The sequence below is a fragment of the Protopterus annectens genome, chromosome 7.part0 (assembly GCF_019279795.1).
Source record: "Protopterus annectens isolate FY-2018-M chromosome 7.part0, PAN1.0, whole genome shotgun sequence".
Classification (NCBI taxonomy): Eukaryota; Metazoa; Chordata; order Ceratodontiformes; family Protopteridae; genus Protopterus; species Protopterus annectens.
The window spans coordinates 1,507,912,378-1,507,927,903 of NC_056739.1; the positions used below are offsets into that span (position 1 = coordinate 1,507,912,378).

The 15,526-nt window shown below is 38.7% G+C and overlaps 1 protein-coding gene across 2 annotated transcripts in view; it reads left to right on the forward strand.

Moving 5' to 3' along the window:
- SLC6A1 (solute carrier family 6 member 1) overlaps positions 1–15,526 on the forward strand; it is a 546,898-nt gene that overhangs the window by 529,790 nt on the left and 1,582 nt on the right. For both annotated transcript variants that reach the window (XM_044078045.1, XM_044078046.1), the window contains exon 15: positions 15,372–15,526. This exon is cut by the window's right edge and continues 1,582 nt beyond it. In XM_044078045.1, the coding sequence (XP_043933980.1) occupies positions 15,372–15,476 (105 nt within the window). In that variant the 3' untranslated portion in view covers positions 15,477–15,526. The remainder of the gene's footprint in view (positions 1–15,371) is intronic.

Below are 15,526 nucleotides of genomic sequence, written 5' to 3' on the forward strand. Positions count from 1 at the left end.
CACACACAATCACACTCACACACATATTCAGATATTCATGCGCACACACACACACACACACACACACACACACACACACACACACACACACACTCAGATATTCATACACACACACATACATGCACACTCACATAGATGCTCACCTGCACACACACACACACACACACACACACACACACACACACACACACACATACACACACACACAAAAACTCACATAGATGCATGCTTAGATATTGTTGAAGAAAACTAGCTTTGATATTTGCAATGTAAGTTGCACATCTTGAGATATATTCAGTGTTATTTTTATTGCAACTAAGAATTAAGCATATGTTTTCATATTTCTGCAAATGTTTCAATAAGCATGCACTCATATAGGAGTTTCTTGTTGTCATGTGAAAAATTATGTCTAGTTAACAAAATGCTCTAACAGTATATATCTAGGTTACACAGTTTCCAAAATATGACAATTTGTTTGTGAAAGTGTAACAAAACATATGATTTGGGGTTTGTGTTTATTATAAAATATTATAGCATTTATGGGAAAAGTATGAATGTACCGATTAGTATCTCTGCAAAGAAAAGTTCTTACTGATAGCATTGCTATCTGTACTGTCTTAATAGCACTTATTGGACACAAAATACATTTATTTTCTTATGCTTTTTAAGTTTATTTTTTAGAAAATGCTGTGGAATGCAGTATGTGCTAGGCTGATAAGAGTTGTGACATTCCACACCACATAGGTGTTAATGAGGTAATGTTAGAGCTTAGGAACATCTAAGATAAATCCCATGATCCTGTCATAGCAAAACAGGGCAAGATGATACACTTTTGAATGAACTTGGCCAAAATTCATCCTTTCTGAAATTTTTTCTGAGTGAAAGCAAATAACCTTTAAATACCTAAAGTCAAAAGCCCAAGTTCAGAAACTGTCAAACTGTCTTTTCTCTGTCCGAGAAGAAGACCTCAATTGTTCTGGCTTGTGATGCATTATCAAAATCTTTACTTTATGTTTTGATAAATTATACAAAATTTTCAATCATAAACTCTTTTACTTTTTTCTTGTATACAAATGATATGAATGATATATATCTTAGTAATCAAGTACTGTTCTTCTCCCTAGACCTCACTTTAGTGTATTAAATGCTGTTAAAGAATAATTGTCGATTGACATTCAAAAAGGAGCACGCTGATTGGACAGCCCAACCAGCATGCCCATTGTAAATCAAGTATACACCAAAAGAAAAAATTCCAGTTGCTAAAGTAACATTCAGTGGCCAGCCTTTTAAGATGAAATTAGGCCCATCCAGCCATCCACATCAACTCCTTTTTTCCCATTTTTGCACATGGGGTTGAGGTGTCACTTGAAAAGTGACAATCATCTAGAACCAATGTTCATAGGGTCTATATTATAAACCCGAAAGTTCTAAACAGTGAACACACGTACATCGACACATAAAGAGCGATGTACAATAACAGCAAAACACGTATTCAGTGAAAGTGAAAACACTGAGCATATTTGTTTAGCCAGCAGCACAATCCTGGGGATAAGGAAATATATCCTTTTCCCCACTGTAGTGCAGTCTCGGAGTTGGCATATTTAAGTAGTGAGGGGGCACAGCCCCCCACATGGGGGGTGCAGGGGGGCTTGCCCCCCCCCTGCAAAAGTGTATTATTTTACTTTTATTTAGTTAATTTTGGTATACCTGCATGACAATGTTGGTTAAACAAACACATTCAGTGTTTTGAATTTCGCTGAATATGTGTTTCGCTGTTATTGTACATCACTCTTTATGTGTCGATCTACATGTGTTCGCTGTTTAGAGCTTTCAGGTTTATAATATAGACCCTGTTCATATTACTGGGTGGCTAGCCCTGTTGTGTAACATAAAACTAGACAAAGAGAGTTTAATTTGACATCAATTTCTTAATCCAATATGGATTAGAGAATTATGAATCTACTGTGGTTAACAGAAGTGAAAGGTTGCATATTATTTGTAACTACATGTTTAACTAAAAATTTAAGTTACTTAAAAAAATTAAAATATTTTTTAGGGTAGTCTTTCTGGGTCCCCAGAGAGAGCTGTACTTCTCACAACTTTGCAATGAGAGTAAAAGAGTAAAAGTTGTAAATAGGAACTTGAAGTATAGGCTGTCTAGGAGATTTTCATTGGTCAACATAAATAATCATACTTCTGTTGTAGTAATTAAGACTAATGTGGCTCACTTTTCTGGGAGAAAGAGACAATTTTAAAGTTGTCCATTTGATTCCCTTCTTATATGATTGTTGCACAGCTATATATATGTTTGTTACACAGCTATATTTATACATGTATATGGGAACTGAGGAAGAATAGAAATTGTAATATAAAAGGTACACGTTGTTATAAAATGCTATGCAGAGGATGATCTAAGTTGACTAGAAAGGGATAAAGAAAGTGAAGAAGTTACTTGGATATGTGACTATTATGCAGTGAAAGGGTTCTTCAAAACTAAGGTAGGAATTTTGGAAAACATGCATTCATTTAAAGATGTTAATAGTGAAATAGATTAGTTTTACTCAAAGCTAAATGGTTTCTGGAATTAGGTAACAGAATGTAGCTAGTAAATACATGAAATAAAAAAAAAACATTACAAAATCAAAACTAATAGTGCCTAAATGGACAGTGAAGAAAAAAGTGGGGAAAATAGATCTTGGGTATTAAGTTCTTACTCTAGTTATTTATTTTTTTTGTAGATGACTTACAGTTACATTTTTGCAAGGTGGCCTGTTTTGTTATTTCACCCTTTATTGCTCATTTAGTAATGAGGAGTTTGTTATATCCTTTCAACACTGAGTTTCTAAAGGAAGCCAACTTGGGCTGCTGCATTTGCATTATTTGGGACCCACAAATGAAGTGATATTTTTCCTTTGCTATCATAACTGACAACATATCATAACAACTGACCCTGGGAACTACCGACCAATAAGCCTGACCAGTCTGATCTGTAAGGCTATGGAGCGAATCATTATGGAACTCATAAATGGAGAGATTGGGAACCTCCAGTCGCTGGACCCCACACAGTTCGGCTTAGTCAAGGGCAGATCATGCCTCCTGAACCTGGTGGTTTTCTTTGAGACAGTTACTCAGGCTATAGATAAGGGAAAGGAGGTACACATGGCTTACCTTGACCTTGCTAAAGCATTTGACACCATTCCCCATTCAGGTATTATTGATAAGCTCACCAGCCTGGGCATAAACCCTTACATCACAAGATGGATCGCAAACTAGCTCTCAGACAGATCCCATAAAGTAAGAGTAGCGGGATCTATGTCCGAATCCAGACCAGTAATGAGTGGTGTGCCTCAGGGCTCTGTCCTGGGGCCCCTCCTGTTTGGCATATACTTCTCAGAAGTACAGGCAAGCACGGAAGGGCTGTGGCTGACTAAGTTTGTGGACGACTGCAAACTGGGTGCTATAATAGAGTCTCCCGCTGACATGGAGATCCTCCAGAAGGGCCTAAATGAGACTGATGCATGGTGTCAAAGCCATGGTCTCAAGCTAAATGCAAAAAAATGCGTAGTAATCCCCTTTGGAAAAAACAGAGTACCCGCAAACTACAACATAGGAGGTAATCCCCTGAAATCTGAAGAAGAAATAAGGGATCTAGGGACCCAAGTAGATAGTCAGCTTTCCTTTGATAACCATGTTGCCAAAGTGGTTAGAAAATCCTTCTATGTGACTCATCTGATCCAGAAAGAGTTTGCATCAAGATCTAAGGATGTAATGGTGCCCCTCAACTCTTCCCTCGTTAGACCCATTATTGAGTACAATGCACCAATTGGAATGTACCTGGCTAGACATCTTCAGCAGCTGGAGAGACCACAGAGGTACCTAACCAAGAGGATTACTGGTCTCAAACAGTTGCCCTATGCAGCACGATTGAAAAAGCTAAGACTGTTCTCTGTTGCATACCGCTTTCTCAGAGGTGATCTCTGTCTAACATACAGAGCCATGTCCAACCCAGAATTGTTGAACATGCTCCATCTTAGCAAAACCAAATCTACTCGAGCTACACGCTCTAGGGATATAAACCTCAACACAACAATGAGTAGAACATGCTGGAGGGATAGATTCCCTTCGCAGAGACTTCCCTTACTATGGAACAGGGTCCCGATCTACATAAGACAGAGCCCCTCACTATCACTCTTCAAGAGGAACCTTGATGAGTGGATGGGTAACAGAAAGTTCACACTGGGGATCACACCAACAGCACTACTAGATAGGGGCCAAGGGTACTAGCTGCTAGTACAAGGGTCTAGGGAACTACTAAAGGGGCGGTGAATATCGCACAACGTGGCTGGGCTAATATATGCCTTTGGGCAGATAGCCCAGTACCAACCTATGAACCTATAACCTATGAACCTATAAGCCAAAAGTGCTACCAAGGCCATCGTAGGAAGTATTGTGCCTCATTACAGGAAATGTGTGGGTGTGGGGGGGGGGGCACTTTTTGTTTTGCTTAGTGTGCTCTTATGTCTTTTGTTTGGGATGCATACATGCTATCTTTTCTAAGTTTATTAGGTGGGCTCCTCAAATCTGTTTTAGATGCATGGACTTCATTAGCAAGTATGCATTTATGGCAAGAGATGATTTTTGTAAATATAGTAGAAATTTAAGGTAAGTATGTGAGGCTTCATTTGGTACTGTGCTTGCACTGCTATCTTGGACTTTTTTTTTACCTTATTACACATTTTTCCTTTGAAGTGATACTCTTGTGTTTTGATTTTCACACGTAGCCACCTGTATATAAGTTTGCACATAGCTTCTAGGTTTTGATTCCAGTTATTTTTGAGAATGCCTAGAAACATGATTATTCAGAATCAACTTGACAGTGAAGTATCAATGTTTCTTAGTCTAACAGGTTGATATTTTTTGTTGCTTTAAATTATGAGAAATTACTACCCATGACTTGCTGTGCAGTCTTCCTGTTTCAGCGTTTAAGGGTTACAGTAGTTAATGTCACTTGTGGGCAAGGGACTCAGTTATCTGTGGGAAAGAAGAGCAAGGTGACTAGTCCAGGGATTCAAATCATCAAACACCAAAAAAGATGGTCAGTGCTCTACTGTGGAGTGAGTCATAGCAGGGGTCACTGTGGTCTGAGGAAAATTGTTTATTTCTTAGTAGATTACTGTTTATACATTCAAATCCACATGAGTAACTTTTTCAGTCTTCTGAATATGGTGCTAGATAGCCTGTATGTCAATTAAGGTCGGGGATTTTAATACATTGATGTACCATCTTTTCGTAAGAATATCTACAATCCGAGGTTATTATTAAACTAACCCTGCATATAGCTGAAGCATAGCATATGTTGGATCTTGGTAGATCTATCTGAACACTAAAAATGGGGAAATTGCCACTCACTGCATCAGCATTCATGATATCTGGAAAAAGACAGGTGAATATTGGTGGAATACAATATAGCTATACCTGAATGTATTTTAGGGTTATCTTCCTTAATCTGTCCATCCTTTTAGTAGAAAAAATTATGATCTACTGGATGTGATTGTATTTTAGGGTTACCTTCTTTAATTTGCCTGTCCATGAACCATTTGAATTAATCCTTTCAACTCAACCAGCATACAACACATTGTCAATGGTCTTGCGGGCTTTCCATCTTTTTTTCTTGCCCATTTCTCTTGGATACTCTAACATTTCTCATTATTTGATGATTGTAATAGGTTCATAGGTTCATAGGTAGGTACTAGGCTATCAGCCCTGGGGCCTATACAAGCCCAGCCAAAAAGGTACCCTGGCTTTTGCCACCCAAGAAAATTATTTTCGTGTGCCACTGTCGAGCAGAGCCACAGAGGTGATCCCCAGGGTGAATTTCCTATTTCCCATCCAATCATCAAGATTTTTCTTGAAGAGTGCTAATGAGGAGCTTTGTTTGATATAGATAGGTAGCTTATTCCAAAGTATGGGAAGTCTCTGGGACAGGAATCTATCCCTCCAGCATGTTCTGTTTATTGTGGTGACAAGGTTTAGGTCCCTAGAGCGTGTAGCTTGGAGGGATTGGGATTTCTTTAAGTGCAGCATGTCCAACAGCTCTGGGTTTGACATAGCATTGTATGTCAGGCAGAGATCACCTCTGAGTAGGTGATATGCGACGGAGTAAAGCTGGAGTTTTTTGAGACGGTCTGTGTAGGGCATCTGTTTGAGGCCGGTAATCCTCTTTGTGAGGTATTTCTGCGGCCTTTCCAGTTGTTGTAGATGTCTTGTGAGGTACATACCAAAAGGAGCATTGTACTCTATAATGGGTCTAATGAGTGATGAGTAGAGGGGAACGATGACCTCTTTTTTTCTGGATGATAAACCTTTTGTGATGAGGTGTGCCACGTAGAAGGATTTCCTGACTACTGTGGCGATGTGATTATCAAAGGAGAGACTACTGTCCACCTGTGTCCCAAGGTCTCTTATCACACTTTCGGTGTTAAGTATACTACCACCTATGTTGTAGTTCATGGGTACAGAGTTTTTACCAAAGGGGATGACAATGCACTCTTTGGCATTGAGCTTGAGGCCATGGCTTTGACACCAGGCATCTGTCTCAGTGAGGCCCTTTTGTAGGATGTCCACATCATTAGGAGTTTCAATTATGGCTCCTAGTTTGCAGTCATCTGCGAACTTCATTAGCCAAAGACCTTCTGTGTTAGCCTGTACTTCAGAGAAGTAGATACCAAATAGGAGAGGACCCAGGACTGAACCCTGTGGTACTCTACTTGTCACTGGTCTGAAGTCGGATTTGGAGTCTGCTACTATCACAGTGTGGGTTCTGTCAGTGAGCCAGTTGACAACCCATCTTGTGACATAGGGATTTATACTTAGTGTAGTGAGTTTATCTATAATTCCAGAGTGGGGGATGATGTTGAAAGCCTTGGCAGGATCTAGATAGGCTGTGTGAACCACCTTACCCTTGTCTACAGCTTTGGTGACTGCTTCAAAGAAGTCTATCAGGTTTAGGAGACATGATCTGCCTTTTACAAACCTGAACTGGGTGGGATCCAGAGTTTGGAGATTACCAATGTCTTTGTTTATAAGTTCCATGATGATACGCTCCATGGCCTTGCAGACCAGGCTCATCAGGCTAATGGGGCGGTAGTTCCCGAGGTCCTTTGTGGCTCCCCCCTTGTGGAGTGGGATAACTGTTGCTATGTGCCATTCAGCAGGCACAAAGCCTGAGGTGAGGCTATGATTGAACATGGTACTTAGGTGGGATGCCAGTTTGTTCTGTAGTTCATGTAGAACGCAGCCTGGGATGTTGTCTGGTCCCATGGATGCTGTGTTCTTGGCTTTGGAGAGTGTGGTTTTTACCTGTGCAGCCATGATTACAGGAACTTTGCATTCTTCCAGTATAGAGATGGGCTCTTTAGGGGGTGAGAGGGGGGTAAAGTTAGCACTAAACCTATATGCCAGGATGTTGGCAATATCAGTTGTGTCTGTATATTTACTGCCATTGTGCTGTAACTCAGAGCAGATCTGAGTGTTGCCATTGAGATTCTTGACATGGCTATAGAATGCTTTGTGGTTGTCTTTAGAATCAGTGGTGATTTTGTTTTCATAACTAGCTTTGGAGGATTTTATCAGGGATCGCAGCTTCTTACTGAGGCTGACCAGGGAGCTCCTCCACTCGTGGGATTTTACTCTCTTTTGCAAGAGTTTCTTCCTTCTGTTGTACAGTTTGTTCATGGCAGGGGACCACCAGATTGGCTTCCTTTTTTTGGAGGATAGCGTCTTGGTTCTGTTTGGGCTAGCACAATCCATGCACTCATGTAAGTGCTTATAAAGTGTAATTGTATAGAATTCAGTAGTCGTAACTGTATTGTCCATCTGCATGTGTGTCATGAAGTTCACCAATTCATCAGTGATTCACCAGAAAATAAAAACAAACATTATGAATGATGGTGCAAAAAACATGGCAAAATGAAGGATATAAGGGGCAGTCGAGAGATAAAGATAAACTTGCATGACATTCTTGTCATGCTGCAACATTTCTGGATTTTATTGTTTAACTTCAGAATCAATATTTTAAAATTCCAATCCTATGTGTTAAATACCAACTGCCACTGGAATAGATAGGTGCCTTCCTTTATGTGAATTTGGGACATTCACTAGAAAAGACTAAGGCCTTAATGTGTAAAGAACCTGAGGACAGCTTTGATAAAAATAATCAGGGCCAGATACTGAGGCCATCATGTATGCACTAAACACTTGTACTCAGAATTTTCTTTCCTGTATTGTAATTTTCCAGTATACTCAAAAAGTTTGCTATTTATATACAACTATTGCAACATAGTTTGTATTCCTCCCTTATGTCTGCCCAAGACGTCATTTTGCACCCTTTCTTTATAGGTTCATAGGTGTTTACTAGGCTAATGAACACAAGGGCTTTCTAATCGTACCCATGCATCCCAAATCTCAGACAAGTTCTGATACCCTTGATAAATGTAAGCATGGGCCTAGGAGATGAACCATTTACAGGTTACCTGTATCTATTAGAGACATAGGTGCCAAACCAGGGCTGCTCCCATTTGAGCATTTCCTTACTTCTTTACAACCAGTTCTAGGTGGTGGATATATCTAAATGAATGGAAGGTTTCCCTACCCCAATTGGCTTCATCTCAGACTCCTCTCCATTTACCCACTTTATTTATGAGTCTTTCATCTATCATATTTTTTAGCCAATACTTTTAGTTGTCTTCCTCTTTCATGGGTTTTGACACAACCCAAAATTTCAACTTTTTATTGCCACATTATCCTTCTGTTCCTCCAGTTGAAATTCTTTTCAATTGGAGACATATGTTCTGTCTTGGATGTTTGGCATCATCATCCCTATCTTTTCTCAGTCTAATTAACACTTCCCATTTTACTCTGGGCCTAGCTCCATCAGAAATAAGGTTTGAAATACATTTTGTTAACTTATTCCATTTGTTCTCATTGGAGGTATACTGAAAATTTTGCCCAAAGTACAAAATGTGAAGGAATATGAACGCCTTTATGCCCAGGAAATGCTGATCGATATCTATCTTGATTTTCCCATTTCCTAATTAAATTTTGTATTTTGTACCACATCTTTGCCCAGCTTTCTTTGTGGGGAATCCACAGTCTAGATAGCAATCTAAATACCTAAATATTTCATTGTGTAATGGCCACACAGTGTTTGAAACTTCTGGACTATCTGATGAGATAGAGAATAGCTGACTCCAATACCTTTTGCTTTCATCTCATCAGTCTTATATCTAGCTATCTCACCATAATATTTCAGCTCCCAACAAAGCTCCTCTACATCTTTGCTTGGGTTAATCAAGATTATCAGGATATCATCTGCAAATGTTGCTAGTTTATATTTCCTAGTCTTTCCTATCCAGCCCTGTATCTCTGAATTCCTGAATTTTTCCACAAGTGGCTATAGGTATAGGGCAAAGAGCAATAGGGATTGGGGACAACCCTGTTTAGTTCTTTGCCAATTGAAAACCCCTGAAGTATTTTCCATTTATTTTTAGCTTAGCTATAGTTCCACTATACATCTTCATGAGTAATAGAATTAAATCCGGTGGGAAAGCCAACACATTTAATGTTTCCCACAGAAATTCCCTATGGATTCTATCAAAGGCTTACAGAGAGTCTAACGTCATTATCAGGAGCATTTTTTAGAGGCTTCCACTTTTTTGTGTATGACCTCTGCTTGTATGATATTAACTGTCTGGCTCCCCTTTACAAAGCCCCACTGGTCTAAGTTAATTACACCTCGAAGGATAGCAGCTATTTGGCTTGCTATGATTTATGTAAAGACCTTATAATCATGATTAAGTAGTGCAGTGGGCCTAAATGAGCCTGGGTTAGCCAGATCCTTACTTTCTTTGAGCAGTACAGAAATTACTGTCTATTTCCAGGATGGTGGAATTAGTTTATCTTTCAGTACCACATTAAATAACTTATACCATGATGCAAAGATTTCCTGTTTTCCCAACAGCGGATTTCTGTTGATATCCCATCCCACCATGGAGATTCCTGAGATGTTTGCCTGTTCAATTGTTCTTCTATCTCCTATCTTGTTATGCATGCTAACAAATCAACTTCTTCTCTAGATAGCCTCTTCAATTGTATTTCTGCTAAATAGCCTTTAGTGTCTGGTACCCGATTTGGGTCCATCTTCTGTGAAATGTATAATTCCTTAAAAAAGTTTTGAAAAATGTGCCCTGTTTGCTCTGGGTCTCTTATTAACTGCCATATGTGAGGATCTCTTATCTGTATTATATATATATATATATATATATATATATATATATATATATATATATATATTTTTTTTTTTTTCTACTTTTGCTCTCTTAATTTATTACCTAGTATTGTTTGTACTTTGATGGTAGCCGAAAAGTACCTTTGCTTTATTGATAATTGTTTCCTCATAATATCCTCATCAATGGCTCATTTCCAATTTTCTTCTCATTCCCTTACTTCATTCTATTAAGTCTCTGAGGCTCCCTTCCTTTCTCTTCTCTCTCTTAAGTTTTGGAAGTTTTTCTACCTATGCTTGCCAGTTAGCTATCCATTCTTTGTGTTCCTGTCCTTCCATGAATATTGTAATCTTTTCCTTAAACTCTTCCCAACTGTCTACTGAACCATTTATGTTCTTATTGAGTTCTTTCAAAGTTTTGACTAATAGACCTTGAAGGCTTTGCTGCTTCTGCACATGTATCCACCACCCATTACTCACCCTCCAATGCCATGTCAAAGTGCCAGTCTTTAGTATGTGAATTTTACATTCTATGGGCACATGGTCTGAGAACAGCATATGATGTGGTCTTGTTTCCTTAACCAAATATGTGTGCTCACTGGAGATGTAAAACCTGTCCAGTCTGGGTCTATGTCCAGTCATTGAATGGACTAAACATCGAACAGCTGAACAGCAACTGCTATTCAGTAAATGTCCATTTAGAGAACATTCAGTTTATCAAACTTGTGAGATGGGGAAAGTAACTAGTTGTTCAACACTTCTTTGTCTCACACAGCAGTGTTTCAAAACTATTTTCTCCACTGTAGTGCAGTCTTGGAGTTGGTATTTATAGTAAGGGGGGTTGGGGGGCAAAGCCCCCCCACATTAGTGGGTTTGAGTGAGACGGGGAAGTGTTGGACAACTAGTTACTTTCCCCACCTCACAGGTTCAATGTAGTGAACATTCACTGAATGGATGTTCATTGAATTGGGTTCAATATTCAGCCATTTGATGGCTGAACAGTCCAGTCTGTCCCGACGCCTATGTCTTTCTGAATAGTAGGTAAATGACCACTCTTCCCAGGTTTGCTTCTCCAAATCTACCCATCCAAACACCTGGAAAAGCTGTTACATATAATCCCTTCTGTGGAGATCATTCTAGACCTTGGTCCCCCACTAGGATCTAGGTTATTTGTCCCTGTATTCCAGTCTCTTCCCCTTCCCAAGCAATAACATGCATTAGTGAAAATTATAAATGTTGTTATCATTTGTTACATGTTATTCTGAGGTCCTAGGTGGTAAGTGCACACTGCCCATTGTAAATATTTTCCCTATCAGGTTGCCTCTTAGCAGTATGTATCAATCCTCATTATCTTTTAGTATTTCTTCCACCTCAAATTGATTCCTTTGATTAATTTAAGTAGTTACCATTCTCTTTCTACCTGTGTAGTTGCCTGAACAAATTCCCATGATCAGTATGTTTTTTGGATAAAGATTTAACTTTCTGTATTATCTAGATGAGTTTCCTGAAGCATCATTATGTCTCCATTGCTTTTCCTGAAGTAGTGTATTATCTTACCTTTCTTTCTGTCATCAATCATCCCATTATCCTTCCGAGATAGTATCTTAAGTTCCATTAACATCTTCCCCATATCATGTCACTTGCTTTAGCTCTTTACATTGTCTCATCCCCATTGTATGTTTTCTCTGTCTGTTGTGTTCTATTGTTCACCCACACACCTTGGTTGTATTTGTGCATTGTGTCTTAAACTTGTTCAAAAACTCATTGAAATCTGAAAACATCTTATATAACATTTCACCTCTTTATGTCTTTCCCCTCTCAGCTCCCTTTTTTGGATATAAGATTACAACTAAGCAATGCAGAAGTCTTGTTCTTTTAGCTGCTCATTCATGCTCCCTCCCCACCCCATTGCTCTTCTCTTAATTATTTCTTGGTGTTTCTGCACCTTACCGTAGCTTACAGCCAGTTCCCGGTCTGTTATCTTAATGTCTTTTGCATTTCTATATTACCAGATGTTGTATGGATTCTATCATGGAATCTTTAGTCCCATAGTGTTCCGTTCTTATGCTTATTGCATAACACCCAGCAGCAGGAACAGCATCTTGTTACAATGCCTCCCTCCCTCCCTCATGCATAACCAATACTTATTTTTATCTATAAATACAACTATTTTTAGAAATTAGAAATTGCCATACATATTGTGTAATTAAACATTTTCTTTTAATTATTATTATATGGTTTCCTGTAGGCCCATTCACAAATTAGTTAACAAAGCATCCAAACTGGAGTTCTTGCGGTAAAAGTACAAACCAATTACAGCCATCTCATCTTCCCGGTAGCTTCTAATATGGGACAATCACAAATATATATATAAAATGACCGATAAACCCTTTAGGTTGCCTTCATTTCAACAATTTATCAGTTACTTTTCCTGTTGCTGTATTATTGCCCAGAGTCTATACCAGACTTAAAAAATAGTCCCCTGAGTGAAAGTACTAACAGCAATGAAAACAGAGTCAACAGGATAACAGTACCTTTTTAATTTCAGGCTTGTAGTTTTATGTTGGCTGCCCTATATGGCCCATTCTTCTCTATCTTGTGTTCACATTTCAGCAAGGTATTTACTGATATCCCTTTTCCATTATCTCATACTTTCCTCTAAATGAGGGTCAGAGCATAATTTTAATTCAATTCTTCCAACTCCTTGACTAATTCATCTGATGTATCTTCCACACATTCATTGATTAAGCTTTCCTGGATCCTTTTGGATAGCTTTGCAGCATTCTTTTGGTGATCTTCCATTCTCCGCAAAGACTGGAAATTGCTTATCTGGCCATCTCTCTGCCAGCTTCATTGCCTTCCCTTGTTTATTTACCCTCATGTAGATGTAATGAATTAGCTCCTTGACTGTGTTTGATAAACTCTTGGTCCATGTCTAGTTCTGCTGCCGCATATTCTGAGCTTGTGAAGGACTTAGTCCCTTTAAGAAAGAACAGCTTTAGAGTTGTTGGATAAATCAATATGAATTTTAGGTTTAATTGCTGACCGGACTTGAAGAACTCAGTGAAACAGCTTCTCTAATGCCTTGTTGCCAATGAAAAATCATGATAAGTGAACTCCCTCTGTTGTCCTAACAGCAGGGCTTTTCCATTTTACCATAGGTGGCTTGGTATCGGCTGTTTGATGTAGTAGTTCTAAACGTTTAGTACGATGTATCTTACAAACCTTTTCCTCAGACAGGATGGAGTGTATACTTAAGGTGCTCAGTCAGCCAGTGTTTCTTCCTTAGGAAGGCCCAGCCATTTACTCAGCAAATCCACTACAAATTGCCAGTAGTCTGCTCCCTCCAAGCTCTCAGGCACATTAGAAAGCAACAGGTTTTCTCCCCTTCAACTATCTTCTATTTCTTGCAGTTATTTTCCCACTTTGTCTTTTGCTGCCTTTAGTTTTCGTATTTTGTTTTGCATCTCATTTTTGCCTGACGTAAGGCTCTCCAACCCATCTGACCCAGGTATTCAATGCTACTTCCACCTTGTCTTACCTATTATCCATCTTCAAAATATATTCCATAAATGAATTATCAGTTCTCTCCATTTCTGTAGATAGTTTATCAATCTTCTCATTCAAAAGTCCCACTTCTTGTACTTTTTCTCTTTCTTGCTTTGGATTAGCTATGGACTGTTTGCTTTGCTGAGCTACCATTTTTCTCCCCCTGGTCTCAGTCTTGATCATTTTATTCGAGAGTGTTCCTCCTTATTTTTAGGCATTCAGTCAGTGATGTATTATACCTTGCCCATCAAGTGTTTCACCAACATTTAAAAAGCATTAAACAGTCCAAAAATCCAAAATTTCCAATCAGGCAAGGAGAGAAATTCTTCTGCACAGCCAGCCTAGCAAGGGTCTGCCTTGGAATTCCTTATTTCTGACCTTATAAGAATTTCTTTGAGCTTTGCTTATTGGATGACTGAAGTGCCCATATCCATTATTTACAACAACAGTGAACACATATAGGGCTGCAATTCACCTCTGAAGAAGAAAGTTGTCCACAGTCTGGTGAATTCTGGACCATCAAGGTGAAAAGGTTGTCATGATGGCTAAAAGGAATAGAATTGGAGATATTTAGTTTTCTAAATTGATGATCTACCTTCTTACATCAAAGTTACAAACTTTTGTTCTGTGAGTCATTCAAGCTTATAATACACTATGGAAACAATGTGAGTTTCACATTATGAAATCTTGTTGGTCAGCTAATCAGATGTGGAGAATGAGGGTGGTTTTCATTTTTTTCTGTTCAAACTCTATAAAGAAGATAATATTTGATAAGTAAATAGGTACCCAGTGATTGAGAAGGGAATTAGATGTGGTGTTCACTTGATCAGGGATAGGCAGGTACTTTCATTTCACTCATCGTCACACCACTGTAGCTTAACTCCTTCTGAGTAGTTGCTTTTAGTATTCTTTACGCCAATACATGCACTGTTTGAAGACAGTGTAAGGGAAATGGTTTGGTACTGGGATCCTTGCATGCTCCCTTCATTGACATTTATGGTAGAATGCTTTATGAATTTAAGGTAAAGCTTACTTCTGTACAAATTCCGGATGTGCATCTACTTTTACCTGAACAACTCTAGAAGAGGATGGAAATATATTGGGATGTTGAGATGACATAACTAAACAATGATATTTTTTGGCACAGTCATTATCTTATACCCACTGTGTTCTAACAGTCTTTATAAGTAAGATACTGCCTTTATCCTGGTTGCTTTTTAAGATTCTCAGATTGATGCCTTAGTTTCCTTACTGTGGTTTATAATGTCATCATATTACTAGGTCAACACAGTGTAAACTCAAAAGAAGGGAGGATGGTTTTGGCTATGAAGCAGATAAGTAAGCTTTAGCAGTTCATCTATTAAATATGAATAGCAAATCCCAAATACATTATTCAGCAAGAATTCAGCAAGATGAATGGTATGAAGTTTCTTGAGCTGCATCAGGAATTCCCGAGCCATGTCCCATGTATACGTGGGCAGAAAGCATTTCTTGATAAATTCAATCTTTCTGAATACTAACATTTAAATTTTGTTTACAGCGTCTGCGTATAATGACTCAGCCATCGCAGGAGACTCAGCAGCAAGAAAGTGTACAAGAGCAAGCTGATCACGCCAATCCTGTTAACGAGGAAGCTTACATATAAAATGCATTAGTAATCATAGCTGTGCACAGACGTGTCTGATACACAAAACA